Raw genomic sequence first — 25285 nt, forward strand, 5'->3', positions numbered from 1 at the left:
CTTCAGCTCTATTTTATGCCAATTTGCTTTGCTTTCTTTCCAGTCACTGCTGGTGTTTTTAATAAGCCAAAGCATAAATCATTCACATGCTACTCTGTCATAATTAGCTCATGTGTTTACAGTAGGACTGCAAATTCCCTTTTGCTCTGGGTTAAGGTGTTTTGGATTGGGGAAAAACTCCCTATTAACTGCTAAGGATCTCTGTTAGAACTGTTATTGCTGATCATCTAGGGCATGATCCTGCTCAATTTACTCAGGGAAAACTGCTTTTGACTTCAGTTGAAGTCTTGCTTGAGTGAGGATGGCAGGATCAGGCCCCTAAACACTGTCATTCAAATCAGACAAGAAACTGATTTAGAGGGAAAGGAAGTATTCCAGTAGACAGTTTGACACTAATCGGAACCAACAGAAAATAATGCTAATCACAGGGGGATGAGTGATACTAATGCATGTATTTTTGAGCAGTGTTGCCTGTCATTCACATGCAAAAGGAGAATTTCTGGGGTTCCAGGAGGGAAGTGGAATAGGAAGAGAACATAAGGAACAGAAGAGGATGAATGAGACATCATCAAAGAGCAGAATAGCAACTGCTGGTTTGAAATATTGCTCTAACCAGTTCATCTTTCTTTTTTAAAAGCATTTTGATCATTTTGCAGTTGATTTTTTTTTCTGCATAAAGTTGGATTTCACTTTACATAAGCTTTCAGCTTTTTAATCATCTATTGTAATCAGGCTAGTATACAGCAATAGGCTTGAATACTAAAGGCAGGGCAGGTTATTCCTCTTTATTGTTTCCTTTGACTGAGAAATGTGCTGGGCACTTCCAAAAGGTAACTTGGGTCCAAATTTACAGCCACACTTCTGCTGCATTGCACCTCTCCAGTGGCACAGAGCAGCCATAAACCAATAAACCTGACCCCTGGTCCCTCCCCAATCTAAATTTTAGATGTGACACAAGTGGTGGAAATAAACGGCAGGAGGAATTGGTGTGGGCAGCACAGTGACACTGTTACTCAGCTCCCGCACGCGTTGACACTGAGCCCGTCACAATGATTCAGTTCAGGGTTTGTTTTATAAAACAAAAACAAGGCAGGTAAGACCTTGAATATTCTTGACTCATTGTGGCCATCACAGAAGAGAGACATTTCTAGGAGAGATTTTAAAAAGAGAGGGTAGGGTGCTTGCTCGATAAAACAGAGTAGAGGTGGTATTCTGAAGGGGGCAGCATCTATCTAGCCAGCGTCGTGCTAAAAATATGTCAGCGGTCTCACACATATATTCACACTTATATGCAACAAACCCTTATTAGCATGTGACAGGTAAGGATGTGTATTTCTTATCATTTGTCTACATTACTGTTCTTTTTGGCAACAATTTGGTTTGGGGATTTTTTTATACAGATGGTTAACATGCAGGGTGAAATTCTAGACCCATTAGAATCTATGGGAGTTTTACCATTGACATCAATTAAGCCAGGATTTCACCCACTGTTTTTAAAGAGGCACCAAGATCCAAACCACTGAGATCGTTCCAGTTTTGCATGAGATTTCAAATTAGATACTTGGTTAATGGCGAATAAGTGTTATAGGGAACAGTCTGATATTTCAAGAATAACCAGGCATATTAGTGTCACATACAAGCTTATCACTGGAAGGACTTTTTCCTAATAAGAGTTACTCTATCAGAGACCCTTTTGTTACCTGGAAGTTGACCACTTTTTGTTCTTTGTCTAAATTAGAATGGCGAATCATCAACTGATCATTTTTGTAATTGTCCCCGGTGGAAAAGAATCTGTTCAACAATCCATTACCTTATTCCAGTGGCCTCCTATCAGTATAATACTACACAATGCTTATTATAGTATGTCAGCATAAAAGCAAAATATAATTTATCCATCTGAAATCAATGGGACTATTTGAGAAGCAGTGCAGCTTATTATGAATATGGGTATCAGGATCATAGAATCATAGGGATGGAAGAGACCTCAGGAGGTCATCTAGTCCAATCCCCTGCTCAAAGCAGGACCAATCCCAACTAAATCATCCCAGCCAGTGCTTTGTCAAGCTGGGCCTTAAAAACCTCCAAGGATAGAGATTCCACCACCTCCCTAGGTAACCCATTCCAGTGCTTCACCACCCTCCTAGTGAAATAGTGTTTCCTAATATCCAACCTAGACCTCCCCCACTGCAACTTAAGACCATTGCTTCTTGTTCTGTTCTTTAGTAATTATAAAAGTGCCTAGAACCTTGTAGAGGGAACATGCTACAGAAACTCTTTAAGGTAAAAGTTCTGGTATCACTAATCAACTTCCACCAACATAAATTTGTTTGACTTGGAGTCACATCTCTGAGCAGAAAGTAACCTTTCGTACCTCTGTGTTAGGAATGATGGTGTCCCAAACCAATCAGAAAAGATATCCCTTTAGCCCTAACTGGAATTACTAGTAGTTCAATAGTGTGCATGCATGTGTGTAAGGGGAGGAGAGGAGCAGATATAATGTTTACAGTTTTAGAAGCTTTACTTCATTTTAACATCCCTTGTTACACTCCAAAAGCAATGCATTGCACTGCAAGGGCCTGATCCTGTATTCATTGTGAAATCCACCCCTGTACAGAGGGCCAGCCCAAGGCCTATGCACCACTCAAGTCCCACTGAGGGCTTCAGTAGCACTTATGTGGTGCATAAGCTTAATCTGGCCTCTACAGTCGGCTTGGATTTCACCTTCCCTGCATACCCAAAGGTTCCGTTGACTTCACTGGGAGCTCTGGTCCCAAGTGATGCTGTAATTAGGTCACTTTCACCACTTAAGTATTTGAAAGGAATATTCTGAGGCTATTTTTCAAGGCTCCACTTTGATTCTGTAGTAATGTAAATGATAGCATAGAGTCAATTTGCCAATAACCGATTCCAGAGGCATGGCAGGCACTGGCAGTTGCTGCTGTATGACACCTGCAGTCATCATGTTCCCCGGTGTTATTAGTGCACCCCTGTGCTCCCACTCCATTTCTTTTGATTGAAGTACAGCTTACACTGGAGATTGCTTGGAACATCAAGGAGAAAAGAGCTAAAATAAATATTATAGATAAAGGAGACCAGATTTTATTGTTAATGCAGGAGTTTGAGAAATCTCTACACTGCTTCCCTTGTACTGTATGTCTGCGTCTTTACTGCAAAGGTTTCCTGCTACCATACAAACATACACTGATCTGGTGTTAGAGTGCATATATTTTTTAAACTACTTTTCATCATGAAAAGTCTCTTCCAGCTCTAGAAAACCCACATTTGTACCCCTGAACCCTGTAATTCCAATTACAGCACATTGATTCTCAACCATAGCCCACAATCCAGCAAAGCACGTAAGCATATGCTTACAATTGAACACAGTCTTAAGTGCTTTGATGGGTTGGGGATTTTGTAAAAAATGAATTTTATTTCATCAAGTACAGTGGAGAGTGGAACCCGTGAATACTTGGGTGTTTCTGAGTGCTGTTTCACTAGAAAATGATATGCCAAAGTAATGATCTAAAAACAGGATAATATGGTGTTTCAGTTCATTACTATAGACTCCAGAAGTATCTTTATATATGATGAAATACTACAGTTTCCCTTGAAGTTGAAGAACATTTCTAGTTGGATGGTATGCAAATAAATATGTACTGTATCTGTGACCAATGACATCTGTTTTTTTATTTTATTTTGGAATATAGGCTTCATCCAAAGCCTATTGAAATCAATGGGAGTCTGCTGACTTCAGTGGGTATTGGATCAAGCTCTGGAAATGTCTGCAATTTTATTGGAAGCAAAAACTTTTTTTAAGAGGTGGAAAATGCTCCTGGAGGTATGATTCAAAAGGTTTTGCTGTTCTATATTTTCTTGCCTTGTGGACCTGAACAAAGAGATAACAGAAAAAAATGAAAAAAAATCCAAAGCAAAATAAATAACTCTTTAAATCTAACTATTTAAGCTTGTTTTTTCCCTTAACAAACATCTTGGAGGGGGGGTGTAACAGGTCCTCCTGGGTCCTGCTTCTGTCTCAGTCGACAGACTACACAGAAACCCTTGTGCTGGTCCAACACCTTGTGCAGTTTATTTATTTATCTTCACATCATACATAGTGCCGTTAACAAGCAGGGGAGAGCAATCTCTCTCTCCCTATTACTGCCTGCTTCCCCTCCTTCTTACTTACTTCCTGTGCCTATTTGTGGGCTCTGACTAATGGCTTAATCAGCCTTTCTGCCCTGAGCCACCCACAAATTAGGCACAATCTGCTTTGCCTGATTGAAGCAGCTGTGAACAGAATGCTGACTCAGGCTTTCATACCTAGCACTCTGTCACAGAGGGGTAGAGGTGCTCCAAAACATTGCCTGTAGCCTTCATTCAGTAATTGCTTCATGAGAAACTAAGGAACTGTTTTCTTACTATAATTAAATGTAATGGACCACATTTCATTGCTGGATATATGCTCTGATTTGTTTGTAAGGGACAGAGGCAGAGGAGGAAAACCATGGAAATTCCTTCCTACTACATTGTTTATTCCCTGTCCCCAGTGTTCAATATCTTCCCGGACAGGGAATGTGTTGTTCCTCTCTGTGGGCCTGATCCATGGCCAGTGAAGTCAGTGGAAGGGCACGTTACGGTGTGAATCAGTCCCTATATATTTCTGTTGTTTTATAAATGTGAGACTCCAGTTAACCCACTGTGCAGCTTCTGGGACCTTTGCCTAACTTCTCATCCAACCCTGCTAAGAACTTCACACACCTGCAATAAGAACTTCAGACACCCACAAAAAATAAGTAATTGTATATATATATTTTTTCTAGAAGTATAAAGGCACTAATTTTCAAAATCAGAACAAATCAAGGTAGTATTAGTTACACACATACACACACAGAGTATAGTGAAAACCTTTTACATTTCCTTCCAATATCTTTTCACTGCCACCTCCATGCTTGTGTTGCAAATACAAATCCATTACTAAAAATCTTTCTGTTTTGATACATTTAATTTAGGAACATCATTGCCTTAGAATTAAGATCCTGGGGGATTGTTACTACTGTGTTTCTGGGCTCCCGGAACCTCGCCAAGACCATGCACACTGTTGTGTTGAAATGGGACTCAGCATGATCAAAACTATCAGGTAATTCTTTTCTTTTTTGTCCTCTTGTGTTGTTGCTACTGTCCTGTGGTCTGTTATTTAAGCATTTTTATTGCTAGACAGACTAACTCTTCAAATATTATCTTGATGGTGCATTGGCTTCAGAGATGGATTATTGACTTACTGGAGCAAGACAGAATTTTTTTATCTGTGAAGTAGCACCAGGTCCACATTCATAGAAACTGAATCAATGTAAGTAAAATACTAGGATTTAGAATCTATAACATAACGTCTAAGATGATAGTAAGAAGGTGGAGGAGGAGACAATGGCCAGTGTATTTCCACAGATTGGAATTTAGCAGTTATTCATTTTCACTGCTGCAGTTTTTTAAAGATGAGGTTGCTTAGGATAAAACGAGGCAGGCTCATTTTCTATAATCTCTTTGACAATCAAAGATCAGTAAGTAGACAGCAGTGGCAATGGCTTTATATGAATACTAGGTCAGAGAGAAATTTATAAGTTATATAAGATTTGCCAGCTAAATAGGCTTGCTTATTCTGTTAAGGTTGCCTCTTAACTCTACCAGAACTATGAACGTTTTAGTTACAGCTTGAACCCCCATTGTGTATATAGCTTTGTTTCTGGTAGCGTACGGTATTCAGAGGTGATCCAAGCCCATTGGGAGCCCTAAGCAGGAATATTGTGGGAACCTTTCCACCCACTCCCCACAACTCATACTAATAATTAGTAGGGGGCCACATGAGCTGCTCAGAGCCCAAAGCAATTGCTTAGTCTACTTATGCCTAATGCCAGTTCTGCATATTTTGATCAGATATATGCACTGAAACTATCAGGCTTCAGCAGCCCATTTATAGTCAAGTATTTTGCCCTGCTAGTGCCCAATTTCCAATACTACAAAAGAAGCATTCTTGGCTTTTTTCACCCATGACCTCAAAACCACCCACTTTTTGGTCCAATGAATCCTTCTCCCAATGCTCCTCCTGTTGTTGCCTTCCTTATCAAATCAGTGAGTCCCACACCAAAACTCCTCCCCTTATTACTGCTGTTTTCCTTTCCAATCTCTTGTGTATTCCATTTCCTGTTTTTCCCACCTTTCCACCTGCCTTCCTTCCTAATCCTGGATGTGTCCCATGGAATTAGAGAGTTACTGTGGACTGCACCTATATTACTGTGTCCTGAATTTAAGAGGAGCTTGAAGATAATTAATAAAAATGCAACTAAATAATGGACCTTGCTGTTACTGATCTCTAGGTGGGGAGCTGACAAAACTAATGGACCAAGTATTGCAGAGTGTGGTGGATATTTTCCTTCGGGTCCCACAACCAAAGTAAAGCACAAATTATAGAAGTTATAGGTGGAAAAAAGCTATCTATGGGCTTGTCTTCACTACCGGGGAGATTGATACTGCTGCAATCAATACGGCGGGTGTCAATTTAGTGGGTCTAAGACCTGCTAAACTGACAAGAGAGTGTTCTCCAGTTGACTCTGGTACTCTAGCTCCCCAAGAAGAGTAAGGGAAGTCGGCAGGAGAGTGTATCCCATCGACGCAGCACAGTGAAGACACCGGGGTAAGTCGACCTAAGGTACATCGACTCCGGCTATGTTATTCATGTAGCTGGAGTTGTGTAACTTAGGTCGACTTCCAGTAGTGAAGACAAGCCCTATGAGTAATATTAAATATTGCAGTTATGTATATAAATATATGCAGTGTAGTAACCCACTAACCCCCTCTTTTTGTCCTAAGACTGCAGAGGTGTTAACAGGCCACAGTACCTTGAAAGATCCCTTACAATATGTGCTATCTACTTATGTTAACAATCTGTTCCACCTTGCATTTTGCTGTGACGCTGGGAGTTCCTTTCCCAGACCTGAAGAAGAGCTCTGTGTGGATCAAAAGCTTGTCCAATAAAAGAGGTTACCACACCCACCTTGTCCATCTTATATAGATAAAGTCATTTGTACAAACTTGACAACATATCTTCTGCCAAGTCCTTCATAGGTCACTTTTCCTCAATGATTGTAAATTCCCTGGGGACAGGAACCCATGTCTCCTTATGTATTTGTCAGCATTTAGCACATTGGGATCTCATTACTGATAAGGCTTTTTCATAGAGTCCAAAGCCAAAAGAGACCATTGTGATCATCTAGTCTGACCTCCTTTGTATCACAGGCCATAGAACTTCCCCAAAATAATTTCTAGAGCACAGCTTTTAGAAAAACATCCAATCTTGATTAAAAATCTTCAGTGATGGAGAATCCATACAACCCTTGGTAAATTGTTGCAATTGTTAATTATTCTCCCTGTTAAAAATTATGCCTTATTTCCAGTCTGAATTTGTCTAGCTTCAACTTCCAGCCCGAGGAGCATGCTGTACCTTTCTCTGGTAGGTTGAAGAGCCCATTATCAAATATTTGTTACCCAGGTAGATATTTATAGACAGTAATCAAGTTACCCCGTAACCTTCTTTTTGATAAGCTAAAAAGATTCAGCTCCTTGAGTTTATCTTGTAAAGCATGTTTTCTAATCCTTCAGTCATTCTTATCATTCTTGTCTCACCCCTCTGCAATCTATCAACAGCCTTCTTGAATTGTAGGCACCAGAAATGGACACAGTATTCCAGCAACAGTCTCACCAGTGCCACATACAGAGGTAAAATAACCTCTCTGCTCTTACCCGAGATTCTCCTCTTTAGGCATCCCAAGATCGCATGAGCTCTTTTGGCCATAGCATTACACTGGGAGCTCATGTTCAACTGATTATTCCCAGAACCCTCAAATCTTTTTCAGAGTCACTGCTTCCCAGGATCAAGTTGTAGCTTTGACCACTTCCCATGCAGCTGTATGGATATACCCAAATTTAACAGAAGAAGAAGACAGAGCTGCTAAGGACCTAGCAAGAATAGAATCTACTATCTCTGCATCCCTTTATTCAATCTTATGTCAGATCATCTGGATTATTGTAACACAAATAAATTATAACAGTAACAATAGGGTCTGGAGGCCAAATAAAAATGGGATCTTCTTGTGCAATGTGACCAGCACGTCCCTTGGCCCGTGCTACTTCCCGCCCCTGGAGTGGCGAACCATGGCCAGTGGGAGCCGCAATCGGCCGAACCTGTGGACACGGCAGATAAACAAACCAGTCCGGCCCGCAAGGGGCTTTCCCTGAACAAGCAGCGGACTGGCTTTGAGAACCACTGATATACAGGATGGTACACACTAGATGGTCTCTTCTGGCCTTAAACTCTATGAATCTGTGGTAACATAGGTGGCCAACAGTCCATGTTAAGCTGGCTTCTGTGATTGCTCAGCTGGCTTGAATTTCTCTCGGCCTGGGGCTAACTCCCCCCTGGAATTTCTTTGTTCCTGAGGCTTACTTCACTCGGAGAAGGGAGGTTGTGTGGCTGTGTGAATTCTAGTGCCATCAAAGGGACAGGGGTCTCCCTGCACAGTAGTGGAAATCCAAACAAACCTTACCAACACACTTACTTTGCAGGTCAAGGAGTCTTGGATGGCTAAGTGTCTGGGATACCTGCCCCCTAAAGTGCCAGCTGAAAGAATATTTATTATTATGACAGGAGAAGTAGTCTCACCACACAACTGAAACTCAACTCAGGAAATAGTGTAACAGCTTGTCTTCATTATAAACCAGTCTGTCTATGCATAGTCTCTAATCGAAGTAACATTAATTCAAGAAAAGCCGCTACCATGCATGATCTCAGTAGCAGACCTGCCAAGTTTCCTGCTGTTTCCCAAGAAACGACTGCTTTTTGACCTGTCGTATTGGTCTGTTGGGAAACCTGACCCACCTACTCCTTATTCTGTTATATATGAATTCAGAGAGATTTATGTATGGTAAAGAAAGTGCCCTGGCACTAAAACGTTCAAAAGTTGTTTTTGAACACCCTGACATAGCACAAATTATTCAAAATTAGGTGCCTTTTCTAATTGGTTTTGGTAATCATATAGGGCTAGCTCCTCAGCTGGTATAAAAATGAGCATAGTTGCAGTGAAGATAGTGAAGATGCTGTGCAGTGAAGATAGCAGTGAAGATGCAGTGCAGAGCAAAATTCAGAATCCCAAGAGACAAGAGGTCAAGAGACACTGGCAAGTCATTTACCACAATCGGTGTGTTTGAACACAATGTTGGTGGAGTAAGAAAGCTGGGTGTGCTTGTTGTTTATAGAGAAACATGTTTTTGTTCAATACATTGGAGGAAATGTGCCAAAAAATAGTTTATCAAGGTGTAAATCTCAGTTCATCCCTCTTGCCAAGGTCACTGAGACCTCCTGGTGTCTGAATCTGACAAGTAGGTGCTGGGCTAGCAGGATAACAGCTGCATAGGAACATATTATAGTCATCATTTTTCTAAGAAAATGTGCAGGAGAGGGCAATAAAGGTGAATTGCTTTTTCTAGAATCCTCTCATTTTTATATAATTTTTCTCCCTTTTTGAAACTCAATTTCACACACTGCATTGATGTCCTTGTTGACAGCAATCAAAGGCCAAGGATTGAATGGAAACTGGTGATTTATCCTTTTGTCCCTAGACATGATCTGTCTAGGTCAGATTTGAGTCTATGATGTGCAGCTCGTGAATTGTGAAACAGCTGTTTATTCTTTGTCTGTCCTAAGGTGTGATCATGCATCATTGCCATTGACTTCAGTGGTAGCAGGACTGGGACTGTACAAAGAAATAGCAAATTTCAGCCTGCCGTGCACTTTATTTATTCTGAGACTGCCAGCAAGGATATTAATTAGTGCAAACAGTAGTGGGGGGGAGGTCGGTAAGGAAAATTTAGAGTTCATTAATAGTGTTAGATTGAGAGCTCTGAAGACAATACGCTCTTTGTCCTCCCAGTAGGTATAGCACAGGTAACTTAGTTGTGAGCTGCTCCACACTGCCCAGGCAAAGTCCTTGGAAGGACCACCTCTGGGATGCAAAGTTAGTTTAGTGTCTCCACGTACACTGCATTGGAATCAGTCTGAAAGGAAGGTACTAATTTAGTGTAAGATCATTGTAAATCCATCTTTTGGCTCAAGTCTTCATCTGGTGGAGCTCCATTTACTTCAGTAGAGCTACATTGATTTAAACCAGCTGATGATCAAGCGCATGATTTTCTTTCTGAGACTGTTAACAAAGTTGCCTAGTAATGTCAACTCTGAGAACAATTTTTGTAAAATGGATTTTACCATGATACACACAACAGGGCAGAGCTGAAGGTTGTTTATGCAACTTATCTCTGGCATTTCCTGATTTCCAGACAACTGTAACATTCTCTCAACATTGGCTTTGTGTGCACAACATTCCTTAGACTGGGAAAAAAATGGCAATGGTGCATGCAAGCTCATAAATCTGGAACTATCTGTATCATGGGCAACCTGGACATGTCATGTCCCATGCCCCTTAGGAGAGCTGCCAAAGTAAGCACTTCTCCTTGTGAACCTGGTATGTTGGGAAGTTGGGGAAGGCATTCTGTTCTTTCCTCAGATCTGGCACATTTAAAACATATCAGAGGAGTGCTTCTTTCTGCAAACCATACAAAGAGCAAAGCAGTGCTCCCTAGCCCTGTCACATTTCACAAGATCTGCCGGGGCTTTGGCACCTTCGCTACATAGCTAAGATAGTCATGCGTGCATACATAACACAACCTCCATTAGCTGCATATTTTATCAGCTTCATGCAAAGCCCTGTGAAAAATGTACTCTGTGAGTGTGCAGGGTACAATTTTCAATTGGGCAAATCTCCAATTTTTACAAGCACACCCCAAGGCTTGGTCTATGCTTAAAATTTAAGTTGACATAGCTACAGCATTCCAGGGTGTGAAAAATCCAGGCTCATGAGAACGATAGCTATGCTGTCCTAATTCCCGATGGAGACACAACTAGGTCAATGGAAGAATGCTTCCATCGACATAGCAACTGTTGCTCAGGTAGGTGGTGGTCCAACAATAGTGGACAAACAAACCCCTTCCATCGCTGTAGGATGCATCTACATTATAGGTTTATGCTGGTAAAGCTAAGGCACCTGGCTGTGCTGCTATAGTCCCCATAGCGTAGACATGGCCCAAGATACTTCTCTTTAATAAGGCTTATTTCCATGCCAGATTTTAGGTATGCAACCCCAGCCGTTTTGACTTCAGAGCCGCTCAAAAAAGATCACAGGGATTTTTGTTATAATGGGAAATGTATATATTTTTTTCAATCCCTTCATATTCTAAGAAGCATTTTTGTCCAAACCCTCTAACAAATATTTCACCTTTGGGCGAAGACCAACCCTAGAAAATGTCAGCCAGAAAAGGGATGTTTTGGAAAGTAATGAGTTACTCCAAGTAGGAGGAGGATAGAATGAGAACATTGTATATCTTAACCATAATCGCGGCAAAGAGTCCTGTGGCACCTTATAGACTAACAGACATATTGGAGCATAAGCTTTCGTGGGATCTGATGAAGTGGGTATTCACCCACGAAAGCTTATGTTTCAATACATCTGTTAGTCTATAAGGTGCCACAGGACTCTTTGCCACTTTTACAGATCCAGAGAAATACGGCTACCCCTCTGATACTTAACTATAATAGTTTCTCTTGATGTGTTAAATGTTCAATTATGCTTTTATGGGAAAGGACTCCGTGGACCGTATGGTTGCTTCCATTTAAACGTCTCTCTCTCTCTCTCTCTCTCTCCTTTGATATTTCTGTAAAATAGGAATAATATGTTTGCCATCAAACCGCAATTAAGCACCTCTGTGATAATCCAGGTTTCTGACCTATTTTATGACTGCATGTACTCTGTGACCCAGAATGTTATCTCTTAATTGTACCAGGCTACCAAGTATCCCTACATGTCAAATTGGTGTTGCATTTTATGGACTATACATTTTTTAAACACGTAAAACCTCTGAATGATGTTAGTTCTGCAGCTGCCCTGTTATCTGACAAGACCTACAGGACAGTTGTTACGATGCAGTAAAGATGTGACTTTTCCATATGGATCATAGTTACAGCCTTCTATGGAGTTGATGGCATGAGCTGATCTTGTATTTCTTTGTGTATTTAACCCCTTAACAAAAACAGATATGTTAGGTCAAGAACAAAGCATGACATTGACATGCGGATTGGAATACATTCTGGATCAGTGCTGTGTGGGGTGCTGGGCCTACGGAAGTGGCAGTTTGATGTCTGGTCATGGGATGTGGATATTGCAAACAAACTCGAGTCAGGCGGAATTCCTGGGTAAGACGGAGCATGATACCATCAGCTGTATAATTTTTGTGTGCCTTTGACAAATTAACTCTCTTTTCAGTATTTAAATAGGTTTGATGCAATGTTGAAAGCATCCTTCTGGTGATATTTGTAAAATGGCACTTAGCAAAGGCTGGTCAAAAGATTGTCACAAAATACACATATGTCAGTTCCTCCTCTTAGATAGCCATTGACTGCCCCCACCGCGCCACCCCCGGCATGCAGATCTTCTGGGAAGGTCAGCGGATCTCATTTCCATTGCCGTCTTGCCTGCCATTCAAGCCTGGGTGTTGTGGATCTGGCTGGGGGAAAGAGAATGTTGCTCTCTGCAAATGGTCAGTGATAGTATTCAGTCAATAACTATTCCTAAATGAAGCAGAGCTTACCCGGTCTGGCTTCCAGCCCTGCTGCTCCCTCAGTTTCCTTCCTTTCCCCGTTAATCACACTTCACGCTGCAGCTGTTTTCTCAGTCATTCTTTCCTTTTAAGAGTCTGATTTATTGATGTAAAATACAAAACAACACAGAGCTTACATCCAGCCTTCCTAGCTAGATCATAGACCTTGGGGGCAGGATTCTTGGTCCCAGTCCTCATCGCAAACTTCCTCCCCTCACTCCAGCCTTCCCAGTTGATTCCTGATCTTTGGAGGCTTGCACAATCCAGGCCTTTGCTTGGGACCCTATGGGGAGTGTCTCTGTGTGGAACTCTCCTCCTGCCCCTTTTAGACTCTCCTCTGAATGGTCACAAGCTGTCTCATATTTTTTTAGCAGACCTGGTTCTGAGTTCCCCCCTCACATGCTCATTATACTAATTTCCTTTACCTGAAGAGCTGAGTTAAACCTGCCACAGGTGAGGGTGAGCCCCAAACCCCTTAAAAGGCCAGCTCACCCTGTGACACAGTATCGGACATTAGATTTATGGATATACCTTTGGTTCAAGATTCTCTCTTCTGACTAGCATGCAGACTTCACTTCTAAGTTCTTTGGTTCCAAATGCTGGTGTGAGGAACATGGGTGCAGTTTCCCATGATTTTACACAAGTTGTGGGAGCATTGTTGCATCTTTCATGAGCTGCCAACCTAATTTCATAGAGTTTTGGAAAACTTACCCTGCAGGGATTATTCACAACTAACTTGATGCTTTGAGCTGCTAATCTGTGCTTTGTGACCTTTACAGCAGCAGTTGTATATGTAGGGATATACATGTTGCCATCCATCTGCTTCGTGTTTCTTCATCTGAGATGTCTGCTTTGCCCCAGGGCTGAAAAGTTATTTCTGCCTCATATGACCTGCATCTCAACACATTTTGAGATGCACAATTCCTATCTTTGCTGTGGTGAGTCAACCACTCTCAGTACCCTTTGCAGCCAGACCACTTACGATTTTGGAGATCTGTTAAGGTCAAGCAATTGTGCCATGCTGGCCTCAGAAATCCCTGTTGAAGCTCTGGTCCTGTTCCTGTTGGTGTATCTGGGAAAAGTCCTATTTACTTTAATGTTGCAGGGTCAGGACCTTGGAGCATAGAAGCAACATCTGGGGAAGTCTGGAACAGATGAAGTTTAGTGTGACTGCCAGTTCTTGCAGTGGGAGTTGTGCTTAACTAGTTCGGTCTTTAAGTGCCTTAGAACACCCCCTTCTACCTAGATCTGCCTTAAGCAATGCATGGAAAAGCCATGTTTCCAGGCTGTTGTAGAGATTTTGCAGATACAGTACCCCTGCCCCCATACTGACTGCCGAATAATTGTCTTTAAAGTCTGTGGGAAATGAGTCATTTTACCAATCTGTTGGTATTGCCTGTAATTGGTTTCTAAGTATTTGCAAAAAGAAAAGGAGGACTTGTGGCATCTTAGAGACTAACCTTAGTCTCTAAGGTGCCACAAGTCCTCCTTTTCTTTTTGCGAATGCAGACTAACACGGCTGTTACTCTGAAACCTTTCTAAGTATTGTTTTTTAAAGTGTAGTTATGCTCAGAAAAATGACTCCTCCTTTCCCAACATATATGATCTGTATGTGCCTGAGTCACATGTGCACACAGGAGTGACAAAACACTTTCATTAGTGTTACCACCACAGAACCAATACAGGAACAAGCTGCATCATACTCAGCCTGGTCTTCAGTAGCAAAATGATCAAGCCAAGTTCTGCTTCCCAAATCTGTATTGTAGTGGGTTGAATTTCACCCCTTCACTGAAAGTGCACAACACAAAGCCTATGCATTTATACATAGGGCCTACCAAATTCACAGCCATGAAATACTCATCACAGACCGTGAAATCTGGTCTCCCCCCATGAAATCTGGTTTTTGTGTGCTTTTACCATATATACTATACAGATTTCATGGGGGAGACCAGAGTTTCTCAAACTGGGGTTCTGACCCAAAAGAGTGTTCTGGGGCGGGGGGTCACAAAGTTATTTTGGGGGGGTTGCAGCATTGCTTCCCTTACTTCTGTGCTGCCTTCAGAGCTGGGCGGTCAGAGGGCGGTGACTTTTGGCCAGGCGCTCAGCTCTGCAGGCAGCAGCACAGAAGTCAGGGTGGCAGTACTATACCAGGCCGTCCTTCCTTCTGCACTGCTGCTGGCGGGGCGCTGCCTTCAGAGCTGGGCTCCCGGCCAGCAGCTGCCGCTCTCCAGCCGCCCAGCTCTGAAGGCAGCGTCGCCGCCAGCCGCAGTGCAGAAGTGAGGGTAGCAGTACTGCACCCCCCCCTACAATAACCTTGCAACCCCCCCGCACAACTCCTTTTTGGGTCAGGACCCCGACAATTACAACACTGTGAAATTTCAGATTTAAGTAGCTTAAATCATGAAATGTACAATTTTTAGCATCCTATGACAGGGAAATTGACCAAAATGGACCGCGAATTTGGTAGGGCCCTAACCATATAAATCCCACCTAGGCCCTCAATAGTGGGGCTTAGTGGGACTTCAGTGGTGCATAGATTGAAACCTGGCCCTTAGCTCGCAAGGGGGTGAATTTCACACCTAGTGACTAGGAGCACAAAGAATACACCTTGACTTTCAGATCTCAGATGCAGTTTGCTGCAATGAAAGATCAATCATTTCTGTCTTCCTTAGGGCATGTCTACACAAGCACTTGCTGTGCAGCTAGCTGGGGTGTTAATCTACAGCGCTCTAGCGTCCCGCACACTAAGTGTCCGTGTGGGACCATGCTGCTGCTCAGTAAAAGTTTCCTAGTGCACTTTGACCTACGGTTGTTTCAAACCACAGTACGGCAATATGCACCAGAGAACTTTTCATGTACATAAGTACAGTACACACAGACAGTTAGTGCGTGGCATTCTGGAGCTCTGTAGATTTTTATTGCAGCTTGGCATACAATGTTTGTGTGGATATGCTCTAAAATGAGCAAATGGATCCAGAACCCACTGATAGAGAATACATACGGAATCCCAGAATATTATTTTTAGAGTCACTTTTCTGTGTATTAAAGTCAGGGCTGTTATTTCTAATACATGATATGTGTCACTGTGCATTATGGAATTAACCTTTTTGTTCCTGCATAAGACATAGATGATAACTGATTTTTCAAGATACCTATTTATGAATACGTTCAAAAGTCTTGGGTCTGATTCCGGTCTTACCTTTTCTAAAACGGGTTAGATCCGTTGACTTCAATGCGAGTGTTCCTGATGTACACATTTTAAGTGAGCCCAGAATCAGGCCACTTCAACATACATTTTAAATGGATGAAGAAAAATCAAATGCATGTAAGGTGGAACCAAAACCCATTCTTGACTCCACCAGCTGGTTTATTAATATTTTGTCCCAGTATGTTTATTAAATCAGTAGCCAGGATCACAGCTCTACTGAGCGCTGTTATCGTTTCCATTATAAGCCCCACATTTCAGGAGTTTATAATGCAATCTTCCGAAATTATATTAGACTAAAACTCAGCACAAAGATAGTCACCCTAGCAACTAATGTATTATCTTCTTTTCTTTTTTTATTTAGTCCCTTACTTAAATTAATTTAGCCTTTTTGGATTTATAAGCTTGGAAACAAAGTCTGTTTCTCAGGTAGAGACTATTTGTTTTTTCAAATCCAGGCCAAATGCTGCTTACCTTCTGGAAACAATTTTTACAGTAATTTTATTGTTAGAGACCATTCATCTTGGGGGAAATTTTGGAAAAAACAATGGTTCAGATCCTCTTCTGAGTTAAATTGGCATAGATGCATTGACTTCCATTCAGCTACATTGATTTATATCGGCTGAAAATCTGGCCCTGGGTTTTAAATGGATTGAGATGTAAATATTTCTAATTTCTTGGGGTTTTTATTGTGAAATTATGTTTCATATTATATATAGCTCCTGATTCTGTGTTTTTCTGGATTCTTTCACTTCCAGGCACTTCAGAGGAGTTAAGTGTAATCAGCAACTTGGAGGAGGTAGTCACTAACACAAAGGGTTAAACCCATACCCTTTTTACTACACAAATTTCTAGGTCTATCGCTAGGATTTTACATAGTATAAATCTGCAATGGCACCAAATAGGCCGCAAAACAAGGGTTGCAAAGAGGTGGGATGGGAAATATTATGGGCCAGAGTCTGAGCTGGTGTAAACCAGCACAGAGCTATTGAAATCAATGCCACTGCAAAATCTAGCTCTGTGTATCTCCTGCATATGTTACTCCTGGGGGAATTCTGTTCCAAAAGATTAAGAATTCTGCACACACTATTCTGTTTGTTAAAATAACACAATAGAATCATGCCAGTTTCAATTAGTTAGGTAATTTATTTCAAAATACCTGTCAGCAAGTAATAATACAGACCAAAATAAAAAGATCCAGGAAATGTTTTCTGACAAATAGATTCCTCACTAGGTGTATTAATGCAGAACTTCAAGTAACTCATTTAAACTACCATACGAAAACATATTCCTGCACCTCTCAGAAGCAGTGCAAAGCCTTCGGGGAGCCAGGTGCTCGGGGGGGGGGATAGGGAGGGGGGCAGCACACGGAGCCCCGTGGCCTCCTCGCCTAGGAGCCGGACCAGCTGCTGGCCACTTCCGGGGCACAGTGCAGTGTCAGAACAGGTAGGGACTGTCTTAGCCGGGCAGCACTGCCAAGGGGACTTTTAACAGCCCGGTCGGAGGTGCTGACCAGAGCCGCGACGACCCAGTGCCTTACATTCCGCCACCCAGTACTGGTTCATGATCCGCAGTTTGAAAACCACTGCTCTGGCTCACACTGAATAGTACCTCACTCTGGGGGTAGTCTGATGGCAATCAACGGGACTGTTCCTGGAGTAAGGTCCTACTTATCATAAGGGCATCAGGTTCTGGTATTAAAGCCCCAGTCCTGCAATCTGATCCATGTTAGCCTGGTGATGGTCTGATACCACTGCATACCATGCTCACCAATAGTGTCTCATTGTTTTCTTGTACTCCCTCCTCAGTCTGTCGGTATCCATTTGTTGTCCCTTGCCCTATACTTGGATTGTAAGCACTTTGAGGCAGGGACTGTCTGTTTGTGTGTATAGTACCTAGCACAATGGGGTCCTGGTGCGTGGCTGGGGCTCCCAAGTGAGACCTCAATCCAAATAATTAATAATAATAATATAATATAGGCAGATCCCTACACCTGCATGGAATCCCATGGAAGTGAATGGGGCTCCATGCTGGTGCCAGTGTTTGACCTTGGGCTCCCACTGCAGAACTGGAGCCTGTGTTTATAAAGAAATTTGGGGATCATGAGTGATTACACAGCACCTCTAAAATGTAACCATTTATAATGTTTAATTATTGTAAAATCATATGTAATACCAAAAAGAGCATTTATCTATAATGTTAAATAATGATGTAAAGCTCTTGATAGTCCTTCCTGTCAAAATATGCAATCAGCATTTAGTACCACTTGTGTCATACACGCAGGAGGATCCACATCTCCAAAGCCACTCTGGACTGCCTGAATGGGGATTATAAAGTTGAAGAAGGACATGGTAAAGAAAGAAACGAATTCTTAAGGAAACATAACATTGAGACCTATTTAATAAAACAGCCCGAGGAGAGTCTGTTGACTTTGCCTGAAGACATTGTGAAAGAATCTGTCAGCATCTCAGACAGGAGAAACAGTGGGGCAACATTTACAGAAGGATCATGGAGCCCTGAACTCCCATTTGATAACATAGTGGGAAAACAGAACGTAAGTCAAACTTTCCTTAATGTCATCAACTATGAAAGCATGCTTGAATGCGTCTCAATAATGAAAGCCTCAGAGGAAACAAATTCATCTTTAACCTTTTCTCTAACATTTACTGCAACTGTAGATGATTAAACAAATCACCTCAGGACAGAATTAACCTATGTATCAGAATCGGGGAAATGCCAAGGTTTCATGACGAGAAGGGGCAGGGGTTGGGTTTTTTTGGTCCAACTAAAATTAAATACTCTGCAGCTGAGTTTTAATTGTACCAAACCTCAAAGCAGTTAATTAAATGTAAAACCAATGTCCTTAAATGACACGAGATGGGCAAGTCACCATGTGTAACCTCTATTTAACCAACACACTATATTTTCAGTGCTCTGCTGTATTCATTGGCAAAGTCAAGACAAGTAGGTGTATGTTGTGTGGGATATGCAAACATAGCGATGCATGAGTCCAAGTAAAGATATTTGGACTAATATGCACCTTGTGATAACAGTATCATTATTCTTCACATTCGTTCTTTATTAGCTTAAAAAAAAAGTCCTGGACGTAATTATGGTTCCCTGACAGGGGGTTACTGGAATCTTGACTAGCTAAGGAGAAGTAGGGAGCAATAACATGAAAGAAATGTCTCTCTAGATTGCTCTCAATCAGACCCTTTTCAAAAGCATTTTATGTAAGTTGTTCGCATCCTGGGGATCCAATAATTTTTCACAGTCCTAAAATCAGTTATGAAACCTGTCTGCTTAAAACGAATTAAAGATGAAAAGGTTAAAATGCCCTAAGACACCACTCTTTCTACTGCATTTGAAAGATTGATGAGTCATAGTGAAACAAGATCAGTTTGAGTTGCTTTCCATTGGTATGTGAGAGATCTATAATGACATATTTTCTTTCTTTTGCTGCATGTACTTAGTCCTAGTCGGCTGAAACGTCTGTAGAACTTAAAGCTTTATTGTATGAAGATCTTGCTTCGTCAACTGTCTCTTGCTTAGAGTGATAAACCCTCACAAGTGATCAATTCTTTGTGAAAAGTCTTTGTCCTTTCAGACTAAAATGGTGCATGGTACAGTTTGCGGTTACATAAAACATACGTTTTATATGGGTATTTGCTTATCTGCATGTATAACTCCTTTCAGCTCTCACATCATTTTGTCAGCTTATATCCCTATTTTCATTCCATTGGGAATGAAAGAGTGCATGTGTGTTGCTAAAATTAACTTCTCTCAACATTCTCCCTTTCTTTGTTCTTTCCCTTTCCGATTTCTGTAGGCCAAAAAAAAAAATGTTGCAGATTGGGCTATTCTCCCATTGTCCATATTCTCAACTGTACCTTATCATGGTGCTAACAATGAAGAAAAAGAGCTATTGTTTTATACCATTGTTGACCTCCTTCCATCTAACAAGCCCATAAAAAGTCTGTGAAAATGACTGAAAGGTGTATCAATGCACGTATCTTCAAAGGGATTTGCACCTTATGGCAACAAAACGAATCTAAATCAACAGAAGATGGCTTCTCCCTATTTTGATTGACTATTATTTATCCCAGTATTAAAAACATAAATCATTTTTACTATATAACAGTTAATTAGCTGGGTATATGCTCTAATTAGCCAATCACTGCATGCATGATTCAATTGTGTAATTTTCAATTGTAAAGTCAATATAGTGTGCATTATTGTTCATTAATAGTGGGCTGCAGCGAATATAATCTTAGAAATCAGATGGCATCTTTGAATTATGCTAGTAATTTGTATCTTTCTCCAAGGGCTGGTCAGCCTTGGACAGATTAAGCATTTAATAATGTTAATTATCAGCAGAAAGATCAATTGTAGCAGAGGAGGTTAGAGATGCAAGAAGCAGCTGTTCAACAGCGAAGCACTGGATTTGCTTTAGTATTTGCCAGTTCCTTTCAAATGTCCTCACTAAAAAATTATCAGTTACAACAAGATTTGGGTAACTCAACTCATCTGGTACCTGTGGCTTAATTCTAGGTCTTGCCGAGTCTATTTGAATCTGACAGATTAGAGTCTCTTCTGATTTCTCTCCTCCAAGCCCCAATTCATCACATTTCAAATTCTTTTCCCTAATTTATTTTGGACTGGTAGCCTATGCGAGTGGCGGGGAGTGGAGGTATGAGATTTGATTTAGAGGCCAAATAAGCCATCTACACATCACACACATGTAGAAAAGCTAAAGTTACCAGGCTTGTGACTTAGGTTTGGTTGTGAATTACGCCGAGGTTGTGAGTGGCCATAATGAAATTTAGTCCATGTCCAATATTCCTGGACTGTAAGGCTAGTGGAATGGAGCTATTAGCATGGGTGGGCCCTTCTGTAAAGCACAGACAGTCTCCAATCCCTGTGGTATATGGATAGTTGGTGGAATTGGATTCTCTGTCTGTGCTTTACAGAAGTTGAAACCAAGGGCGGAATATGGCCCCTGATGTTACTCTGAAGAAATTTGACACAAATGGGATGCAGTTACATGCTAATCTGACAGCTTTGTGGTGAATGCACATATTCTAGTGATTGTTTTGGTGACTGTTACCAATGCAGACATCTAATAAACAATGTATAAAGAATTCCATTGATTTTAGAGAAGTATGAACAACTGTTGTAAAGATCAGGAGTCAAACATAAAAGGGCAGGGGGTCATAAAGTGCAGGAGACGTAGATACAATTCCTAGTGTCAACCTCTTATTTTGGTGCCAAAAGCCCCTATGAAATAGTTTTACAGGATTGAATAGACAATGGAAACCTGTCTTTTGTTATTTTAATCATCCTGTAGTGTTTAACAAAAAATCATATCCCTGCTATAGCACTCCACTGTAAAAAAGAAACTTACAGAAAGGATATATTGCTCTCTATTCAATTTTATTACTTTTAGAATAATTTTCATAGAATTCTGTTTCATGCTTATGCAGTTCTGTAGGACTTTGACATAGAGCATCTTTAGCTGCTTCCATGTCTTTGTGAATCTGGCCCTTGGACTAGGAATATATGGTGACAAAATGGAGCAGAGGGAATACTTCCTATTTTTTTCAAAAATGTGTGTATTTTTATTTTGAAAACTAACTTTTTAAAATTTGACCTCTGATTCCTGTACTTCAATATATTTCTGCACCCTCTGTTTTCAATTTATCTTATTTTATGTCTGGTTTTTGCCCTCTCACGCTTTTTGGTCTTTTCACTTTGAAGTCCAGATTCTGCCCTCTGGTGTCAATGTTAGCCCATCTAGTGGTGGAACTTGAACCTGAGAGCTTGTGCCTGTGTCATACACTACAAGACTCAAGCAATTAACCCATGTTCGAAAAGGAAACATTCAGCTCAGTGAATGGGAATTCGAATGCGCCATCTTTTTTAGCTAATGGTAGTATGAGTAGCCTGTCTACATTTGCATTACATCATACTGAAAACACAGCCCTTAAGGTCCACCAGAGTGTCATTTCTTCTGGCTAATAAATCAGGAGGCAAAACAAAACTCTGTTGGCACCACAATCAGTTGTCCAAGATTCCACTTGGCCAAGTTTTATATTCCGAATAACTAAGTTGACTCTGGATCTTTTTTGTTTACACAACAAAACCAATCCCAATTCCACACTAATTGGATATAGATAATATTGTAATTAGATTTAGTACTAAATTACAATTCAGCTGGAATATGTTGAATCAAAAGTATTTAAACCTACCCCTTGAAACTCTCTCAGCGTTTTTTCTTGTATTTTTTCAGTTACAAAAAAAAAAAAAGGAACCCTGGGTTAATGGGAAGTATTCTACTACTTCTTCCAACATTATTTGGGCCTAAACCCATATTCCCTGTCTATGCAAAACTACCACAGGCATCACTGGGAGATGACAAGTAATGGGCCTGTCTCACGCAACTCTTTTATATCAAAGTACGAGCCTCTTGAGTTGAGAGAACCCAAATATTTGAAGTAATATGATTGCAAGGTGTTAACATGCTAAGGCCCAAAACCTAGTCACAATGAAGTCAATGGAAATTTTGCTGTTGGTTTCAACGCGATAAGGATTCGCAGCTGAAGCATTAAACAACACTGGGAAATGCATTGTACTGTCAAACTGGAAAAGTTTTGTGTGAAAAACAAATTATAACAACTTCACTTGGGTGGCGGTAATAGGCATGAGAAAAATTGGAAACCATGTGCTGAACTGCATTATTCATGCCTTTTGATCCGCCTCACTAGATCTCTGTTTAGTAATCCTCGCCCTCCCTTGGAACATACTTGTAATTCCAAATCTCTTGACAACATCAAACAATGCCTATTTTAAACCTATCAACTTACTGGATGTTTCCTCCTTTCCCTTAATATTACACTGGTCTGAGGTACAGGATGGGCACCAGGAAGAGATCCTCAGCTGATGTAAATTGTCAAGACAACGTACTCCCAACTGATCTGCCCCATGGGATGAAATCCTGGTTCCATTGAAATCAATGGCAAAACTCCCAGGACTTTAACAGGGCTAGGATTTCACCCCGGACTAATGCAGGGGTAAGGTTAGATATACTGTGGTCCTGCAGCGTAACACATAGGAGCTTTGTGTGGTTAGAAAGGGGATATTGCCCTATTTTCCCATGAGATATACAGCACTTGCATCTCACCCTGGAAGGGCTAGTGATATCTGCATGGATGATCTCACTTAAGTCATTCTTAGAGTTTTCTAAAAATGTATTCATTATTACTTTCCTCTTCAGTACAGCTGGACTCGTGATATTAAAGAAGCTTGGTTTTACAGGCAGAGGGAAGTGAAATATCGTTCCCATGCAGTATTTCAAATCTCTCTGAAACATTTCTAAAGTTGTTTTTTTTGTAACACATCTTCATCTGTGTTTGAGTAGAACCTCGTACACTGGTTCCCTGATTCTGAATGGAGTCTTAAGGTGCTACTGTAGTGTAAATGCTGATGATCATGATATATAGAATATGTCATTGCATGATATAAAGGTTTCAGTGCTGTTCATTTGGGAGGTTAGGCCTAACTCCTGAGTACAATGGCTATCCCCAAACTCAGGTCAATAAAACCTTTAGAGCACACCGTTGCATGCATGCACATTTGTGCATATGACAGACAGACACAGAACCGTTGCCTTTAAAAAAAAAAAGACATTTGCCAACCGTTAACCACACTCATATCATAGACACTAGTTTTTCCCTAGACTTAGAAGAATAAATAAATGTGATAACTCTACAGTAGGGCATCTGTTGGCAAACGTGGAACTGTTTTGTTTTGACCACTGTATATACAATGCTTTCTCTGCCAGTAGGGGGTGACTGAAAACACTATGTCTTGTCTTTCAATGTCACTCACTAATATGGAAAAACAAATCATTAGGTCCAGATTCTGCCACCCTCACTAATATTCAGTAGTACTTTACTCTGCAAATAGCCCTGTTGGTTTCAATGGGATTACTCGGGGAATAAGAACTACTCTGGATGAATAAGGGTGGCGGCATCTGGCCCTCAGTAGTTATATGGATCACCAGTATTTGTTCCATATAGCTGCTGACCAGACAGCATCATAGGCTTGGTGGGGAAGCAAGTATTCCACATTGGTTCCCCTAGCAAATGAAGAACAAAGCATGGGATGTGCTGGCACAAGTGGATTAGAGCACATACCTTGGTCAATGACACACAGATAACCTTTTATTACTTGATTTTTATTGCCCATTAGGGAGAAGCTGTTTGTGTCAGTGTCTTTGTTTGTGTGAGAGAGAAAGATGGACATATTACATCATGTTCAGCTGGGATTTGTCCTTCTTTTTCCCGGAGAAATATGGATTGTTTCAATCCGCTTCCCTCCTTGTCCCACTGCAAATTGCATTGTGACCCCTGTCATGATTAGGTGGCATATTTAGTCACCAGTAGTTCTAAACCAATTAGTTAATATACGCAGCAACAAAGCAGCATGATTCTTCACTTCACATTAAGCCAAATAATTTTAGTCACCTGCTGAGGTGAGGTGAGATAATTTGCCCCAATTAATCAAGAGTTACCCTGCTAAAACATCAGGCACTTGTCTCCCTCTGTTTCCAGCAGAGCTGGACTTAATTCTGAAGAGACCAAAACACTTCAGCCTCTGAAGTGATCCTGTTCTTATAGAGACCAAGCACTGCTTCAAGCCTCCATCCCTGTAACAGAATATCCATAATAGCTTCGCCACAGATCCCAAGTTTAAATTAACTCCTTCAAGTCTGGAGAATGACAAATATACCTCTAAAGAAAGGATGTTATTAGGTGTGATCCACAACACATTGCAATCACATTTTCTAATGTTCCTAAAATCTCAAATCTCATGATCCAGGGCTTCTCCCAATCACCAGTAGGGATCAGAAAGGACCCTTATTTTTTTTTCTCCTTCCTCTGAAGTATCAGAGATGTCCATACCTGCAGATGGAACACTTGGCAGAGTGGGCCAGTGATTTGAGGTGGTACTGAGCATTGTGTCTCTCAGCTTGGCTGGCTGGTTCATACTCACATGCTCCGGGTCTAACTGATCGCCATATGTGGGGATGGGAAGTTATTCCCCCAGATCAAATTGGCAGGGACGCTGGTTGTGGTTTTTTCTACAGCATGGGGCATGAATGCCAAAATCATCTGGGTATATATCACTGAAAAACTCCTTGTCACTGCTGGGGCCTCAGGCATTTGTGCACCTCGGTCCTTCCTGTTCTCTGCCTGTGGCATGCAATAGTTTAAGCCCCAGACGGCTATAATACTTTGATCTAATTCTGGTTGATAGGGTTGGTCT

The 25285-nt window shown here is 41.2% G+C and overlaps 1 protein-coding gene across 3 annotated transcripts in view; it reads left to right on the forward strand.

Moving 5' to 3' along the window:
- The window catches only part of ADCY8 (adenylate cyclase 8), a 184593-nt gene that overhangs the window by 95297 nt on the left and 64011 nt on the right, over window positions 1-25285 (forward strand). For all 3 annotated transcript variants that reach the window (XM_084621340.1, XM_084621341.1, XM_084621342.1), the window contains 3 exons: window positions 5010-5137; window positions 12191-12349; window positions 18242-18512. In XM_084621340.1, the coding sequence (XP_084477466.1) occupies window positions 5010-5137; window positions 12191-12349; window positions 18242-18512 (558 nt within the window). The remainder of the gene's footprint in view (window positions 1-5009; window positions 5138-12190; window positions 12350-18241; window positions 18513-25285) is intronic.

This window comes from Lepidochelys olivacea (genome assembly GCF_965140295.1).
Source record: "Lepidochelys olivacea isolate rLepOli2 genome assembly, chromosome: 2".
Lineage (NCBI taxonomy): Eukaryota > Metazoa > Chordata > Testudines > Cheloniidae > Lepidochelys > Lepidochelys olivacea.